General features: G+C 42.4%; 1 protein-coding gene across 2 annotated transcripts in view; it reads left to right on the top strand.

The window, feature by feature from the left end:
• Positions 1–1,652: 1,652 nt before the first annotated feature.
• hs2st1b (heparan sulfate 2-O-sulfotransferase 1b) overlaps positions 1,653–19,028 on the top strand; it is an 86,562-nt gene continuing 69,186 nt past the window's right edge. For both annotated transcript variants that reach the window (XR_011668377.1, XM_071346521.1), the window contains exon 1: positions 1,653–2,080. Coding sequence is in view for 1 of the 2 variants with exons in the window: in XM_071346521.1 (XP_071202622.1) it covers positions 1,957–2,080 (124 nt within the window). In the remaining variant the exon portion in view is untranslated. The remainder of the gene's footprint in view (positions 2,081–19,028) is intronic.

The following is a 19,028-nucleotide window of genomic DNA, read 5'->3' as shown; positions in this document are numbered from 1 at the left end:
GACCACTCTACCATAAAGGCCTGATTGGTGGAATGCTGCAGAGATGGTTGTCCTTCTGGAAGGTTCTCCCATCTCCACAGAGGAACTCTAGAGCTCTGTCAGAGTGACCATCGGTTCTTGGTCACCTCCCTGACCAAGGATTGCTCAGTTTGGCCGGGCGGCCAGCTCTAGGAAGAGTCTTGGTGGTTCCAAACTTCTTCCATTTAAGAATGATGGAGGCCACTGTGTTCTTGGGGATCACAACTCAGCAGATATTTTTGGTACCCTTCCCCAGGTGTGTGCCTCGACACAATCCTGTCTCGGAGCTCTACGGACAATTCCTTCAATCTCATGGTTTTTGCTCTGACATGCTCTGTCAACTGTGGGACCTTATATAGACAGGTGTGTGTGTACCTTTCCAAATCATGTCCAATCAATTGAATTTACCACAGGTGGATTTCAGTTTATTTTTAATACATTTGCAAACATTTCTAAAAACCTGTTTTCGCTTTGTCAGTATGGGGTATTGTGTGTAGATTGCTGAGGATTTTTTATTTATTTTTTAAATCCGTTTTAGAATAAGGCTGTAACGTAACAGAATTTGCAAAAAGTCAAGGGGTCTGAATACTTTCCGAAGGCACTGTATTTTGGCCATATACCATACCCCTTGTGCCTTATTGGTTAATCATAGCAGTCAAACAAGTTAAATCGACATCCATTGATGGAAAATGATCTGGCGAGTTTAACAAGGGTGAAATATATTTTCTTTTGCCACATATTTAAATTCCTTTGCTAAGTAATGCCATAGCTTGCAATAATTCTTAATTTGAGGAAACTCAAATTTTGCTTCTAACGTCGTTACAAGTTACACGGAACCCAAACTGTCTGCGCGCGTGCGCCATCGTGCATAAATGTATTTTGTCCCCCCACACAGAACGCGATCACGACACGCAGGTTAAAATATCAAAACAAACTCTGAATGAATTATATTAATTTGGGGACAGGTCGAAAAGCATTAAACATTTATGGCAATTTAGCTAGTTAGCATGCACTTGCTAGCTAATTTGTCCTATTTAGCTAGCTTGCTGTTGTTAGCTAATTTGTCCTGGGATATAAACATTGAGTTGGTATTTTACCTGAAATGCACAAGGTCCTCTACTCCGCCAATTAATCCGCACATAAAACGGTTAACCGAATCGTTTCTAGTCATCTCTCTTCTTTCCAGGCTTTTTCTTCTCTTGACTTTATTGGCAACTTTCATAAATTTGGTGCATTACAGCTACTGACCTCATTTGTCTTTCAGTCACCCACGTGGGTATAACCAATGAGGAGATGGCACTTGGGTACCTGCTTCTATAAACCAACGAGGAGATGGGAGAGGCAGGACTGGCAGCACGATCTGCGTTAGATATAGGAATGACTTCTACGCATACACTCGTTGGTGCGCGAGCAGTGTGGTGCAATAATTTAATTTAATAACATAGATTTCTAAATTTATTTTGCAACGCGAGTGGTGTAGTCAGCCTGTTACTATGATATTCCTTCTTAATTGGCTTGGTAACGTTATGGAAAATGGTGTATTGTATAGATATGGCAACTCATCTCTTGCTGTGAAAATCATGTTTTGCTCGTTTTCCGGCCTTTTGGCGGGGCGGGTTTTAAATGTTATAGACATGGCAACCCTACTTGAAAGCGCGCTGTCTATAGCAGGCTGCTTTTCACGGGAGCACGGATGAAACTACGGACGGCGCAGAGAGAATTTGGACCGAAGAGAATAAGACCCAACGTTGAACTGATTTGATAAGTGTCAGATACTAAATTAGTGGGTAGCATTAGCTAGTTTTTCAATCCTTTGATAAGTAAACGCTAGTCTCGGACATTCACATCGTTCGCATTCATTGATGAACACATTTGACTTTACCCTCTCTCTTATGAATATTGAATTCGCGGTATGAATTGTTTGCATCTGATAGTTTGATGGGGATTTTAAGGATTATGATGCCGCCCAAGTTACAGTTTTTGTCTATTTTGGCTTTTGGAGTGTCGATGCTCTTCATTGAAAACCAAATCCAGAAACTGGAGGAGTCGCGGGCAAAACTGGGTAAGCATTTGAACGTTGTTCTGCAGGATATTTGTAAAATATCAACAGTAGTTACCTGCTAAGTGTTTGTAAACATTGTGTTGGAGAATTACAATCATCGACTTTAGATTGGAAATCTATCTTGCGATTTTGGGTAACGTTAACTAACGTTTAACTAGCAAGATAGCTTTCCAGCCAAGAGTGCAGTTTTGCATTCTAATCGAGCTAGCTAGCAGTTAGTTACCTAAAGGAAACTCGGTAGTTAGTTGGCTGGCTACAATGTATCCCGTGTTTCCACATTTAGTTGATGTTTTCCAACAACAAACTAGTTAACTTAATACGTTTAGTATTTACCAGAAGATACCGACCCTAACATAACGCTTTTTTTTTTTTTACACTGAGCTGCACTGGGGTCGGAACGCAATCATGGTTACATTAACACAAGAGATCAACAGAGCAAATTGGGAGTGCGGAAACAATGGAATACCATTCAATTTCAATGACAGAAGCGAGGGGGGGGGGGGGGGGGGGGGTGACGCTAATATGGGTGAGGGACATGACAGGACCAAAGTTGGGGGAAAGATTAACTTTATGAAAATTGCGTTGCTATTGACCATTCGAAGCGAACTAGTTTCCAGTAACTATAGTTTCCAGCCCATACTAGATTGACTGTTGATACATGGCTGTTGCTAGCACCAACAGGAGGGTGAAGCAAACGTGGCTATCCAAATTTACGTGGAAAAGGATCTCGGCCTTCAGACACCATGGAGTCAGCGTGAGATAGGGGTCGGAAAACATACCTCTATGCAGGGATGTGATATGCCACTGTACTCCAAATTGTAACTTTTCCCACACTGATACATAGACAAGATTGAAATACTGCTAGTTTTCCTGGAAAAATTCCCATTTTGTCCTCATGCTAGCTAGCGGTAGATTGGCTACTGCAAGCTAGCATGAGGATGAAAATGACAAATTTTCTGGGTAAAAATGTGCAGTATTTCACTTTTCTCGTTACAGCTGCATTGAAACTCAGTTTGGCTGGAAATCTGGGTCGTGTTGTTCAAATCGAGCCGATGATAGAGCAGGAATGGCTCTCATATCTGTGTGTGAAGCGTTTTGATTTGAAGAAGCCATCTGTCACAGCTAAAGCTGTGTTGATATGTTGTATCCCATTCCCTTAGAGGCAATTCTGCATCATGCAGTTGTACCCACCTAGGTTTGATCTGAAAGATTTCCCCTTCCAAACAAAATAGAATGTCAGGTTATCGTTTCACCTGTGTATGATACTGCTGCAGAGAGAACACGCCCCTCTCCACATCGACAGGGCCACCGTGGAGAGGGTCAAAAGGGTGGACATCACTGAGGACCTGTAATGGTCCCCTTCACACCGACAGCGTGGTAATGCATGCGCAACAGAGCCTTGTTGAAGAAATTAGTCTTTGCCACCTAATACCCTCACAAACTTACACAGATACACTGTTGAGAGAATCCTGTCGTGCTGTATTACCGCATGCTACGGCCTGAAACCGCAGGGCTCGCCAGAGGGTGGTGCGGTTCAGCCAGACTCATCATCGGGGGCACAATGCCTGCCCTCCAGGACATCCTAAAGCAGCCAGTGTCATAGGAAGGCCAAGAAGATCTTCAAGGACCTCAGCCACCCGAGCCACGGCCTGTTCACCCCACTACCATCTAGAAGGCGGAGACAGTACAGGTGCATCAAATCCAGGATCGAGAGACTGAGAGACATCTATCTCCAGTACCCTGCCCCGAACCTTATTTTATTGAGCTTTAATAAATAATAATAATATTCTTATTTACAATGACGGCCAAACCCAGACGACGCTGGGCCAATTGTGCGCCGCCCTATGGGACTCCCAATCACGGCCGGTTGTGATACAGCCTGGAATCGAACCAGGGCCTGTAGTGACGCCTCTAGCACTGAGATGCAGTCCCTTAGACCGTTGTGCCATTTGGGAGCCCAGAACCTTAGACACAGACACTAGCCGGCTACCACCCGGTACTCTACCCTGCTCTTTAGACTGCTGCCCTATGTACATAAAATCATTGAACACTGATCACTTTTAATAATGTTTACACACTGTATACTGTATTCTACTCATGGCTCATCCTGTATAACTACTGCTTGCTATACACACCTTTTCTATTCACATTCTGTATATATATATTATATTCTGGACTCTGGTCTGGAAGATCATTTCCTGCAACTCTATCCATCATCCCATTGGGTTTTGTACTGTGTATTTAAATACTATATTCTTGACATGGCTCCATAACATCTCTACTTCTGTACATACATACCATTCTTAGTATCTCTACTACTGTACATACCATTCTTAGTATCTCTACTACTGTACATACCATTCTTAGTATATGTTTTGTAAATTAATCCAGTGTTGATACAGTGCCTTCAGAATGTATTCATACCCCTTGACTTATTCCACATCTTGTTGTGTTACAGCCTGATTCAAAATGGATTCAATACATTTTCTCTTTCTCCCAGCTACACAAAGTACCCCAAAATGACAAAGTGAAAACATGTTTATAGACATTTTGTAGAAGCACTTCTGACATTGACTACAGCTGTGAGTCTTTCTGGGTAAATCTCTAAGCGCTTCCCACACCAGGATTGTTCAACATTTGCCCATTTATTCCTTTCAAATTGGTTTTTGATCATTGCTAGAGAAACAATTTTCAGGTCTTGCGATATATTTTAAAATAGATTTAAGCCATAACTGTAACTCGCCCACTCAGGAACGTTCACTGTCTTCTTGGTAAGCAACTCCAGTGTAGATTTGGTCTTGTGTTTTAGGTTATTGTCCTGCTGAAAGGGGAATTTATCTCCCGGTGTCTAGTGGAAAGCAGACTGAACCAGGTTTTCTTCTAGGGTTTTGCCTGTGCTTAGCTCCATTACTTTCTTTTTTTATCCTGAAAACTCCCCAGTCCTTAATGATTACAAGCATACCCATAACATGATGCGTTCACCACCACTATGCTTGAAAATATGGATAGTGGTCCTCAGTAATGTGTTGTATTGGATTTGCCCCAAACATAATGCATTGTATTCAGGACAAAGTGTATTTCTTTGGCACATTTATTGCAGTGTTACTTTAGTGCCTTGTTGCAAACAGGATGCATGTTTTGGAATATTTTTTTAAATTCAGTACAGGCTTCCTTCTTTTCACTCTGTCATTGAAGTTAGTTTTGTGGAGTAACTACAATGTTGAGCCATCCATTAAACTCTTAACTGTTTTAAAGTCACCATTGGCCTCATTGTAAAATCTCTGAGCAGTTTCCTTCCTGTCCGGTAACTGCGTTAGGAAGGACGCCTGTATCTTTGTAGTGACTGGGTGTATTGATACACCATCCAGAGTATAATTAACAACTTCACCATGTTCAAAGGGATATTCAATGTCTGCTTTTTTTTTTACCCATCTACTTATAGGTGCCCTTTGCGAGGCGTTGGAAAACATCCCTGGTCTTTGTTTGAAATTCACTGCTCGGCTGAGAAACCTTAAAATGATCTGTATGTGTGGGGTGCAGAGATGAGGTAGTCATTCAACAGTCATGTTAGACACTATTATTGGACACAAAGTGAGTCCATGCAACTTAGTATGTGACTTAAGCACATGTTTACTGATCTGATTTAGTCTTTCCATAACAAAGGGGTTGAATACTTATTGACTCAAAGACATTGCAGTTTTAAATGTTTTATATATATATATTGAAGCAATATCTCAAGACATCTTTCTGGAAGTTAAAGCTTGGTTGCAAATGAGTCTTCCAAATGGACAATGACCCCAAGCATACTTCCAAAGTTGTGGCAAAATGGCTTAATGTAACGAAGTCAAGGTTTTGGAGTGGCCATCACAAAGCCCTGACCTCAATCCTATAGAACATTTGTGGGCAGAACTGAAAAATTGTGTGCGAGCAAGGAGGCCTACAAAACCTGACTGAGTTACACCAGCTCTGTCAGGAGGAATGGGCCAACATTTACCCAACTTATTGTGTGAAGTTTGTGGAAGGCTACCTGAAACGTTTGACCCAAGTTAAACAATTTAAAGGCAATGCTACCAAATACTAATTGAGTGTATGTGAACTTCTGACCCACTGGGAATGTGATTGAAAGAAATAAAAGCTGGATAAATCATTCTCTACTATTATTCTGACATATCACATTCTTAAAATAAAGTGGTGATCCTAACTGACCTAAAACAGGGAATTTTTACTAGGATTAAATGTCAGGATTTGTGAAAAACTGAGTTTTTAAATGTATTTGGCTAAGGTGTATGTAAACTTCCGACTTCAACTGTATTTGGTTTGTTCATCGGATTATTTCAGACATTTCTCGGTTGATTTATTTGTTTACTTGTTTGACTTTTGCTGTATCGTTAGGAGCTAGTAACATAACATCTCACTGCACCCTCTATAGCATCTGCCGAACTGTGTGTACACGACCAATAAACCATTTGTTTTGATAATGTCCGTCAGTTGTCTCCATAGGCTAAGCCATAACCAACCTATTCCCAAAGGATGATCTTTCCTGTTCCGCTGAAGCGGGGTAGAGACAGAGCTGCTTGTCTACACTAGCCGTCATGCTTCCCTTTGGCATTATTTAATGGTGTAAGTTACATATTTTTTTTTAATAAGGGACGTGTGTGTGTGTAAATACACTGCTCAAAAAAATAAAGGGAACACTTAAACAACACAATGTAACTCCAAGTCAATCACACTTCTATGAAATCAAACTGTCCACTTAGGAAGCAACACTGATTGACAATACATTTCACATGCTGTTGTGCAAATGGAATAGACAAAAGGTGGAAATTATAGGCAATTAGTAAGACACCCCCAAAAAAGGAACGGTTCTGCAGGTGGTGACCACACACCACTTCTCAGTTCCTATGCTTCCTGGCTGATGTTTTGGTCACTTTTGAATGCTGGCGGTGCTTTCACTCTAGTGGTAGCATGAGACGGAGTCTACAACCCACACAAGTGGCTCAGGTAGTGCAGTTCATCCAGGATGGCACATCAATGCGAGCTGTGGCAAAAAGGTTTGCTGTGTCTGTCAGCGTAGTGTCCAGAGCATGGAGGCGCTACCAGGAGACAGGCCAGTACATCAGGAGACGTGGAGGAGGCCGTAGGAGGGCAACAACCCAGCGGCAGGACTGCTACCTCCGCCTTTGTGCAAGGAGGTGCACTGCCAGAGCCCTGCAAAATGACCTCCAGCAGGCCACAAATGTGCATGTGTCAGCATATGGTCTCACAAGGGGTCTGAGGATCTCATCTCGGTACCTAATGGCAGTCAGGCTACCTCTGGCGAGCACATGGAGGGCTGTGCGGCCCCACAAAGAAATGCCACCCCACACCATGACTGACCCACCGCCAAACCGGTCATGCTGGAGGATGTTGCAGGCAGCAGAACGTTCTCCACGGCGTCTCCAGACTCTGTCACGTCTGTCACATGTGCTCATGTGCTCAGTGTGAACCTGCTTTCATCTGTGAAGAGCACAGGGCGCCAGTGGCGAATTTGCCAATCTTGGTGTTCTCTGGCAAATGCCAAACGTCCTGCACGGTGTTGGGCTGTAAGCACAACCCCCAGCTGTGGACGTCGGGCCCTCATACCACCCTCATGGAGTCTGTTTCTGACCGTTTGAGCAGACACATGCACATTTGTGGCCTGCTGGAGGTCATTTTGCAGGGCTCTGGCAGTGCACCTCCTTGCACAAAGGCGGAGGTAGCGGTCCTGCTGCTGGGTTGTTGCCCTCCTACGGCCTCCTCCACGTCTCCTGATGTACTGGCCTGTCTCCTGGTAGCGCCTCCATGCTCTGGACACTACGCTGACAGACACAGCAAACCTTTTTGCCACAGCTCGCACTGATGTGCCATCCTGGATGAACTGCACTACCTGAGCCACTTGTGTGGGTTGTAGACTCCGTCTCATGCTACCACTAGAGTGAAAGCACCGCCACCATTCAAAAGTGACCAAAACATCAGCCAGGAAGCATAGGAACTGAGAAGTGGTCTGTGGTCACCACCTGCAGAACCATTCCTTTTTTGGGGGTGTCTTACTAATTGCCTATAATTTCCACCTTTTGTCTATTCCATTTGCACAACAGCATGTGAAATTTATTGTCAATCAGTGTTGCTTCCTAAGTGGACAGTTTGATTTCACAGAAGTGTGATTGACTTGGAGTTACATTGTTATGTTTAAGTGTTCCCTTTATTTTTTTGAGCAGTGTATAACAGTCAATCGAGTATATCATGACTAATGAACCAATGACTAATGAACACAAAGCATGTTTTTATTCAAAGCTAATTTGTATTTGTTACAAGCTTCCTAAACAACAGGTGTAGACTTAACAGTGAAGTGTTTAACCTTTCCAACAATGCAGGGTTAAAAGATACAATAATAGAAATGGTAACCCGAGGAATAAGTACACAGCTTTCAGTCATGTTCTGAATTTTCATTATGGATGAGATTGGCGAGGGGAATCAGAAATCCAATAATACTGTAATTAAATGGGATTAAATGTGGACGGCTGCTGTATCTGGAGAGGTGAAAGGTGATGGATGAGCAGCAATGGGGATTATTCCCTATCGCGCTGCCAGCCTGTCACTATGGGCCAGTCTCTGACACATAAATGTCTGCGTCCCAAATCACACCCTATTCCCTAATATAGTGCACTACTTTTGACCAGGGACTGGTCAAACTCTGAATAGGGGTAAACTGTACAGATACTCTACCTATTATGCAGGCTACCAATATGGGGCGGCAGCGTACCCTAGTGGTTAGAGCGTTGGACTAGTAACCGAAAGGTTGCAAGTTCGAATCCCCGAGCTGACAAGGTAAAAATCTTTCGTTCTGCCTCTGAACAAGAATTTAGATCTATAAGAATTTGTTCTTAACTGACTTGCCTAGTTAAATAAAGGTAAAAAAAATACAAATATCTATCATTTTATATGGGTTTTCCGTTATGATTCGCTGCAGGTCACGCTAGGTCATGTGTGAAAAGCATTGGACCTACCTTGAGCAGCTTCCTTCCCCTGCAATGTCTAATACATTGCCATTTTTAAGGCTATTGTCAAGGCCCACAACTCCAGGAAGCTGCTGACATAACCTTGGAAACAAAGAGGATTATAATAATTGTTACTTGGTAGACAAGAAGAAGAAGCAGCTTAGCCAGACCATTATCCTCTGTTGTCCACGTCCCTGCTGATCGGGCAACAGAAGAACATCAGACTGACGTTGGGATTATGCTACTAGACAGTAGCAGTACTTCATAGGGGGGGGGTTGTTCTGTCCGCAGGGATTGGTTGAGGGCAGTGCCCATGGGTTGAAGTTTGAGTGGGAGGAGGGATCTATATTATTAGATGGTAGTAAGTAGGGCCGGGACAATACCTCTCAAGTTTTTTGCTCTGATGCCGGGTGGTCCTAGGCTATTTGGAGGGAGAAAGAAGAGGAGAAGGAAGTCCATTTACCGGCATTACCCATCATTAGTGGCATTACCCATCATTAGTGGCATTACCCATCATGCCAATGGGTCATCCCTTTTGACCAGATGTGACTATCTCCTCTGATCAACAGGATTCATCTGGCCTGTGATTTTTTTGCAGAGTGCATTTTGCCATGTACACGATTGATCATAAGCCCCTCCCTGTTGCTGTCTTACCAGCTTTTTGAATGCACACAGATGACACAGTGGCCATTACCTAAGTGACATAGCTGAATTAACAAGAACAAGTCCTGTGCTTATAGTTGTATATGTCTTAAGTCTAGTATGTGAGCTGCAATGGGTTTTATACTTGGCAATGTTACTTACATTTTTTTTTTTTATACATTTCATTGTGAAAATGAACCTAATGAGGCTGTTTCCTTTGTGTCCTCCCAAGGGTTTCCTCAATGCATTTCCCCCACTTCTTTCCACTGCAGCAATAGCAGGGCTCTCGTTGTGGAGTGGATTTTCTTGGTACCCCGGCAGGTCTCCTTGGCAAAGTGGGCTTCATGGAGGGGAAGAAAGGAGTGGGGGGGGGAGAAGGTGGAGCGATTTGACAGACACATCTCACACGGTTCAGTAAAGCCCTGTTCTTTTCTGGGCCTGGTTTTCATGTCTGTTCAATCTGGATCTCTGCTCAGCAGCCTTATCACGAAGACTGCAGCTTTTCAGTTGAAACTGCTGGAGCCATTTTGTATTTTCATGGATGGTTGGAATCCCAGCAAAATGCTCTCTGATTTCTTGTTTTAAATGGTGCAGAGACAGAGTTAACTTTTAATGTTTTGGTTCCATATATTTAAAATATCTGTAATTTTTCTGTATTTATTTTTAATTGTTTTATTGTTCCAGGGTTAGACTTATTGCTGCACTACGAAGTTCTCTGCGAATCATTGTAATGTATGTGTCAATTAATCCTGTAAGGGATGGGTTGTCAACTGGCGATTTAGACACGGAAATAAAATACAAATTCATCAAATAATAATTTTACAAACTTTATCTGTTGCCCCAAAATAAGGTTTTGTTTCTGTGTAACTGATTTAATTATTCAGGTTTTTGCTCACTGTAACCAATCGACCGAGTCCACTGGAGTAAGTTTGGTTTGAGTTGGTGATTGGCAGCACATCCATTATGATACTGGTTAGCTGAGTGATGAATGGATGTGTGTGTGTGTGTGTGTGTGTGATTAATACGTCTGCAGCAGGACTATCGTCTTTCTGACTGTCAATATGAATCTTTTATCAGGAGGCTGGCTTTTGTGTTAATCATGCAGTGCTTTGATAAACGAGCTGCCGGTCAAACTGCAAATGTAGCGGTGAGGAGAGCGATGCCAGGCCAGACCGTACGTTCTACTTCGACAGGACTTCTTATTCTGCTGCTGTGGGTTAACTACCAAACTGGCACGTCACGATGAGAGTTCAGCCTTGATTTCTACCTGTTTTGTCATCTTCCTCTCAGCCTTGTGCAGTTTAGACTGGACGGACGGACAGGCAAAGACCAACCGATAGAGACAGCAAGTGGAGGATGGTCATCATTCTCTTTTTTAGAAACAAATTACTCCAGTCTTATTGTAGATTTTGGGTGTTTTGTCAAGTAACGAAGCCTAACAAACTTCCTCTTTCTAGGCAGATTTGAGTAATTCATCTAAACTAGAGTGGAAGTGAGTGCATGAGCACTATGGAAGACATGGTACCCTAAATAATGAGTCCCTGACGGAAATGAAAGCAGGAAGAGTGAGAGCTGCCTCCTCCCTGTCTCAGCTGACTACTTCCTGTCTAACTCTGTATGGCCCTGAATGCCTCTGTCTCAGCTGAAGGCATGCTGATTCCTGTCTCTAACACTCTGTATGCCCGTGTCACACTTCCATGTGCACATTCACTATCCCTCAATTAGGAATGTGACAAATGTATTTTTTCTTAACGTTTAAACTATATTTTTTTTAAATCTGGTTTTCTTTTAAAATGATAAATGATTGCATTCCACATGAATTCACAATGCTACTGCTGCTAGCAACAATTTGTGTCTCATGGTGCGCATCCCTTTCAGATGGTTAAGCATTGTACCTGTACTGCCATTTCACTCACTATGCTGTGTATTTTCTGCATGTACTTCCTATCGCTGAGTCTACCATTTTTAAATCACAGAACCCAGGCGTTTTTATAGCCTATTATCTAGTTGGTCTATAACACAGAATGTTATGTTTTGTGATAACTGCACAGTGATTTTAATTTTGTGGAGGCAAAAAAAAAAGATTTTTTTTCTTGATAAGGATCCCGATTTTAGTTTAAGCGTTCACACACCTACCTTCCATCTCAGCTCGGTGTCCCCACTCACTACCCCTCAATCTCAGCAGGGTGTCCCCATTCCATTACGTCATCAGCAACTTGACTGATTTAATGTTGTATAATAGACTAGTCATTGAGTGGTATAACGGGCTACGTGGCAGATTCTGCAGGCGTTTAATCTGAGATATCCTTCTAACCTGTTTTTTGGGGGGGGAACTTTAATAAGATACAAGTTTAGTCCTGCTTGATAATGCTTAGGCCTGGATCTCAGAGTGTATGTTTCTCTGAATGGATTAGAATTTGGTCTGATGAATTCCTTTTATAGTTTGGGCCTTTTTAAAATAAAAATTGTTTGTAGTAATTTGTCAAATGTTATCCATAATTGATCATGCCCTTGCAGCCAGGCTACCGTACTGAATTAATGACCTATCACATTCCAGACAGTCCAATTCACGATCAGGACTCTTGACTAGGTGCACCACGACTGTGTTTCTGAACTTGTTCCACTTCCTGCTATTACACAAGTTCACTGGAAAACAGACGTAACTTTCTGGTGGTGAACGACAAACTGTTTGTGCTCCAACATGACCCGGGACAGTTGTATTGATCCAGAGAACAGGGAAGTGATGGTGGTGATAAGGAGAGGGAGATCCTAGAGATTACAGTGGCCTTCTCTTTCACCGGCTGACACCTGATCGCATCGCTTCTACAGGGCTACTGTGTCTCTGCCTAGTTCTCTGTGCTGCCTTCAGCTTCAATGCTTTATTTCGGGTTACTTCACTAAAATACTCTCAGAAAATCCTTTAAAAAAAAAAATCCTTAGGTCTTTTCTTAGCTTTAGAGGATGGTATTTTAGATATGGGCAGACCCATGAAAAAGGACCCATGAGCATCAACATGTGAAGTCAACTCTGGTGTCAAATGAAACCTAAGAGTCATTTATTTTTTATTTTAAGGCATACATTTTTCAACCCTTTTCTATCCTAAATGTGAGTAAGTCTTTGATTCTTGGGTCAAACTAATGGAAAAGGGGTCTTTTTAGAAATCGTCTACTAGAAAAAGTCTATTGGAGATACAGCAGCACACCATGTTGAAGTAAAGACCCCTGACAACTATTTTGGTTCGGACCAGCCTTGATTTGGCCCAAACATAGACTTCTAGATTTGGTTCAGTCCAGATCTGAACCAATCATAGATATTTGGAGAGCGCAGTATAGTACAGTATGTTACAGGAGAGCGCAGTAGAGTACAGTATGTTACAGGAGAGCGCAGTATGTTACAACTAACGTTACAGCTTGAGGAACGGCAAGGAGTTGTATACCGAATGAATTAAATGTTATTTCCGTGTCAAATCGACAACCCATCCCTTATGGGATTAACTGACACGTTAACAATCATTACAATAATTCACTATGGTAATTAAATGAGCATTCTTCTTCCGGCATTCTCTGCATTGTCCATCACATAAAGAGTGAAAAAAATACATCAGTCTAAGGTTATCCAGACAATAATTACATCCCTAGAGCAGTACAATAGTACACACACAATAAACAGCCAAATACAGAAAAAATAAATAAAAACAGTTAATAGTATAGTGAATTGGTTCCTCAAGCTAACGTTAGCTCATCTGATGTTGTGAAGTTAGCTAGCTAGCTGTCTGACTTTATTAGCCATTTATTAACTATAGTTTAGACTATAGTTAACATACTGGCAAGTTTGTATAAGTAGCCAACTAACGTTAGGTAGCTAGCTAACATACCGGTACATACTGCTCTCATGATATGCTATGTGGTTCGTAAGGACAGCGTAGCTAACAAATTGTCAGCCAACATAACATGTAAGGTAACTTTTATTTGTCGTAATTGGTTAAAGCAATACATTTTTGTCCCCTCTCGTTGGACTTCGGCTACATAATTTCTGCCGTTTTTCTTTGTGTGAAGCCACACCCATTTCCTGAAGAATTGCATTATGGGCCCTAAAGTATGGAAATGGTGTCCCCTCTGCATGTATACTTCATATTTTGAAGTATTTAGTACGACATCCGGGAAATTTTGGCATGCTAACTATGACCAATAAGCATACTATATACTCAAGTCACCTCACAAATAGTACGGTTAGTGTACGTAGTATCAGTATTCGAACACAGCTCAGGACTGTTTCGCTAGCATAGACTGGAATATTTTCCGGTATTCATCCGATAACATTGAGGAGTTTACCACATTAGTCACTGGCTTCAGAAGCCATGGATTACAGGCAACACCGCACTGAGCTAAAGGCTAAAGCTGCCGCTTTCAAGAAGCGGGATGCTTATACGAAATCCATCTACGACCTCTGAGCCATCAAACAGGCAAATCCTCAATACAGGACTAAGATCGAATCCTACTACGCCAGCTCTGAAGCTTTGACGGATGTGGCAGGGCTCGCAACCTATCACGGATTACAAAGTGAAACCCAGCCGTGAGCTGTCCAGTGATGTGAGCCTACCAGACAAGCTAAATGCCTTCTATCTCGCTTCGAGGCAAGCAACACTGAACCATGCATGAGAGCACCAGCTGTTCCTGACTGATCTCGCTCTCTGTAGCCGATGTAAGACCTTTTTTAAACAGGTTAACATTCGCAAGGCCACGGGGCCAGATGAAATACCAGAACGTGTATGCTGAGAATGGCTCACATCAACAGCATCATCCCAGACACTCTGGACTAGGCCTGTTGCGGTCACCGAATTACCGACACACCGGCAGTCACGAGTCAAGAAGGCAGTCAAATTCCATGTGACCACACAGTCACGGTAATTTGGCTTCTCCAAGCTCTGATGCTGCTGATGGTCATTACTAGCCTACCAAACTTGCTAACTACCTGGTACTCAGCCCTCTATTGTCCCTCCAATCACTCTGAAATCAATGCAGATGTAATCAAAAGTCTAATCGAATGCTTAATGGGAGCCAATGAGCTCATGTTGCACAACATTTCAATAGGCTATGCAATTGCGGGAGAAAACAGTGATGGCCTCTATTAAAAAGAGGAGGATCCCATCAGCTTTCTATAGGCTAGGCCTACTAAATGTATTTCTCAACTTTCCTAATATTAAGCACGTTGCTTATCTTTACTACAGGAGTATAGCCTACCTGGCTGGCATGAAAATGAACCACAGGAAAAGCGTCCTCCATTCACTATTTAAGTGCAGAGATGCTTATTTCCCCCCCCTGCCCGTTTCGAGACAGGTGCATGATAATGGTCCATTCTAAATCAAAAATGTAATTCACATATATGATCTAATATATGTAAGATGAAATCAAGAATAGTCTGATGGGTGACAATATAGTGAACTATATATGATCACTTATGCTGGACATCATTCACAAGGCAAGAAACGAGGCTTTTTAATAAAAAATAAAATAATCAGTCACACACCTCATGTAGCCTGGCCTATATGTTTTGTTAAGGTTTGTATCACAACTAAAGTGGCCAAATTAACTTCTTAAAATGAAGCACATTTAATATGCTTTACAGCGGGTGTAGAGCCTAACTGGCATACATAAGCAGCGCGTGAGTTTCAGGTTTGGGGGAAGATAATTTTCACCATTAAAAAATGCACCTTTTTATAATAAAAGCATGACATGCATAAACACATTTTGGTCACTTTTGATAATGGTGTCTTCTGCTAATGGAACATTCACATGTACTGCCGTTTGTGCATTGCTGCGCTTATAATGTGAAGATATAGCCTGATTAGTTTTATTTTAAGCTAAACGTTCTGATCTGTTGCATCAGCCGCATTGCTTAAAAGCTTTTTTTGATCCTAGTGGTTGTATTAATTTGGCATCTATCGCATCCCACAACTGTCCCAGACTATGTTTGGAATATTGATTTCTCGCACAGAATAGAATAGGTCAACATTTGTATTATGGGGGAGAGTATATTGACATGCTAGTGCTTTTGCTGTTTTTTTAAGCCTACTCATCTGGTTGGCTGACAAAGTAAACGTGGACAGTTCTTCCAATATCTTCAATATGTACCTCGGGAATTGGATAAGGACGCGCGCAGTTGTCTGTCTTCGCTTGTAGCATGTGAGAAAGACACGATTTACATGATGGAGAGCCGTGTGAATGAGATGAGAGGTGCTTCGGAGCAGGCAGCACTCAGAGAAGGGCTGCAAAAGGTATGGATTGCTTTTCAAATTGTGAATGAGAGTCTGACGAAGTGTGTACGGCCTGTGCAAAAAAACAAAACAAACCAGAGCTCATGCCTTTTTCATGTACCTTTTTTCAAATCATCATTAGTCGCATCATGCAGCTTTAATAACTCTAAATTAAGCATATAGGAGTACCTATTTCTTTGTTAACCGCTCAACACAGAATAGCCGCATGTGCAACACTCCCTCATCGTTTGGAGAAAATATCCTTTATGGTTTATTCAGCTTTGTTCAATTGTATTCTTCATACTATAAAATAATCCTGGACTTCCTGCCGGGCTTACCACAGGCGGTGAAGGAGGGCAACAACACATACGCCACGCTGACCATCAACACGGGGTCCACCCACACCGTTGTGAAATGGGCACGACAGTGACTTTTTCTACTTCAGGAGGCTGAAAAATGTTTGGCATGGGCCCTCAGATATTCAACTTTATACAGCTGCACCTATGAGAGCATCTTGACTGGCTGCATCACCTCCTGGTACGGCAACAGTAAGGCACCCGACTGGAAGGCGCTACAGAGGTTGGTGAGCACGGCCCAATACATCACTGTGGCCGAGCTCCTTGCCATCCAGGACCTCTATACCAGGCGGTGTCAGAGGAAGGCCACAAAAAGTAATATTGGCATACCAGAGTCTTCACATGAGAACTGGGCTGAGTCCTGAGGAGAAAGTAAGAAATTCACTGAAAAGCTGAAGTTGGATCATACGTGGAGAGGTGGAGCGTGCCCACAGGTCTGGGAAATGTGTAACCAGCCAAGGTGACAGACCCAGGTCGATTTTAGTGATCAAGTTCCTGAGGTTTAAGGACAAGATGGCTGTTCTGGAGAGAGCCAAGAACTTGAGAGGAACCAACATCTTCCTCAACGGGGACTTCTCTGAAGCTGTGCGCCAGAGGCGGAAAGAACTCATCCCAACTATGAAAGCTGCCAGAGAGTATGGGAACATTGCTTACATCTGCTGCGACAGATTCATTTTCCATCCTCCTGACCAAATGCTTGGGAGGAATGAGAGGGCCAGTCCTCCGGGTCAGTAGCGTCAGCCCAACAGTCATAATATGGAGGAGGAAATATCATAAATATTTATGATACGGTACCGAGGAAAGGGCTAAGACTAGTCCATAGTGATATATGTAGCCGTAGCAAGTTACTGATTTCATGAACCTTATTTCTAACATTGGATAATATTTATATACTGGCCATCTCTGAAACGCAGGGGGGGGGGGTTCGGGTATTTGTGACCGACAGATGCGTATTTGTATTGTCATGTGAAATCCATAGATTAGGGCCGAATTTATTTAAATTGACTTATTTCCTTATGAGCTGTTTCTCAGTAAAATCTTCGCATGTTGCGTTTTTATATTTTTGTTCAGTGTAAATTAGTGTCAGAGTTTTCTGACATGTATTTTGTGGACCCCTGGAAGTGTAGCTTCTGCAAAAGCTAATGGGGATCCAGATAAACAAACATACTGTAGCTACCTAAATTACCTCGTACCCCTACACATCGACTCGGTACTGCTACTTCCTGTACATAGCCATGTTATTACCTCGTACCCCTACACATCGACTCGGTACTGCTACTCCCTGTACATAGCCATGTTATTACCTCGTACCCCTACACATCGACTCGGTACTGCTACTTCCTGTACATAGCCATGTTATTACTTCGTACCCCTACACATCGACTCGGTACTGCTACTCCCTGTATATAGACATGTTATTTTTAAATTTTAATTGTTATTCATTATTCACCGTGTAGTTATTCTTCATGGCACTTTTTATTTAAATGTTTAATCTTAACTCTGCATTGTTGTAAAAGGACCTGTAAAATAAGTTTTTCTCACTGTTAGTCTACACCTGTTGTTTATGAAGCATGTGACGAATACAATTTGATTTGATTCACTTCTGCTGTTCTTGTGTTAGGGGCCTACTGTGCTAGACTAAACAGATGGGATGTAGCCTCATAGGGGAAAGTCTTGGTTCATGTCATGATGTAGCCTCATAGACTTTCCCCTATTTGCATTTTTCAGTTCAAGACATAGTAGGGGGCATGTGCTGTAGCACCAACCTGTTGTTGTCCAAAGCCCATTTCCCCAAAGCATTGCATCGTGTGCACATCTCTCTATAACTGATGATTTTTTTCCTGCAAAGGATTAGACTAAATGGAAATCGTGTTGTTAAGCCAAGGACACATTTCGTCTCTGTCTCTCTGTCTCTGTCTGTCTCTCTCTCTCTGTCTGTCTGTCTGTCTGTCTGTCTGTCTGTCTGTCTGTCTGTCTGTCTGTCTGTCTGTCTGTCTGTCTGTCTGTCTGTCTGTCTGTCTGTCTGTCTGTCTGTCTGTCTCTCTCTGTCTCTGTCTCTCTCCATGCTTATTTCACCCACTGTAGTATTGCTGTTTGGTACCTGCCGCTTTGTTTCAGGCGTAACATCAGCTGCTGCAGGATGATTTGTCCTTTATCTCCTACTGAGGTGGGCGGCCAAGTGGAAACAGAACCAATACACTCTTTGCTAAACTTTAAAAATGCACACCTTTTTTTGGGGGTAGGGGATTTGATTTGACTAAGAATTACAATGTTTAAAAAAATAAATATTTTTTTTATATTTTTTATCAGGAAGGACAAAGCCGCAATGGATTTTTGTCATTGAGGCTAGGTTACTCAAATTAGCGTAGAAAATTATGTCTGTTGACCGTCCAGTTTTTCATACCAATTTGAGTGAGCCAGTGAGTTGTACAGTAGATGCTACTTAAAGCTTGGGCAGTAGCACCACTAAGCCAAAGCCTATTGGATTGAACACATCTGCTATGGGGAACCGCTGAGGTGGTTATTGAAAGTGCTCTATCTGGGACGCAGCAGAAGCCTCAGGAAGTAAAATGTGTCTGTGACAGCTGCTCAAATGATTTACAAGGTTGTGATTGGCCTTACCTCTATTTATGCCATCTCCTCTGTCTGTCTGTAGAAGAGCATGGGAGCATGGCCTAAAT

The sequence above is a fragment of the Salvelinus alpinus genome, chromosome 16, assembly GCF_045679555.1.
Source record: "Salvelinus alpinus chromosome 16, SLU_Salpinus.1, whole genome shotgun sequence".
NCBI classification, from domain to species: domain Eukaryota; kingdom Metazoa; phylum Chordata; class Actinopteri; order Salmoniformes; family Salmonidae; genus Salvelinus; species Salvelinus alpinus.
The sequence above is the reverse complement of the archived record's forward strand: the minus strand, read 5'-3'. Positions and strand labels throughout refer to the sequence as shown.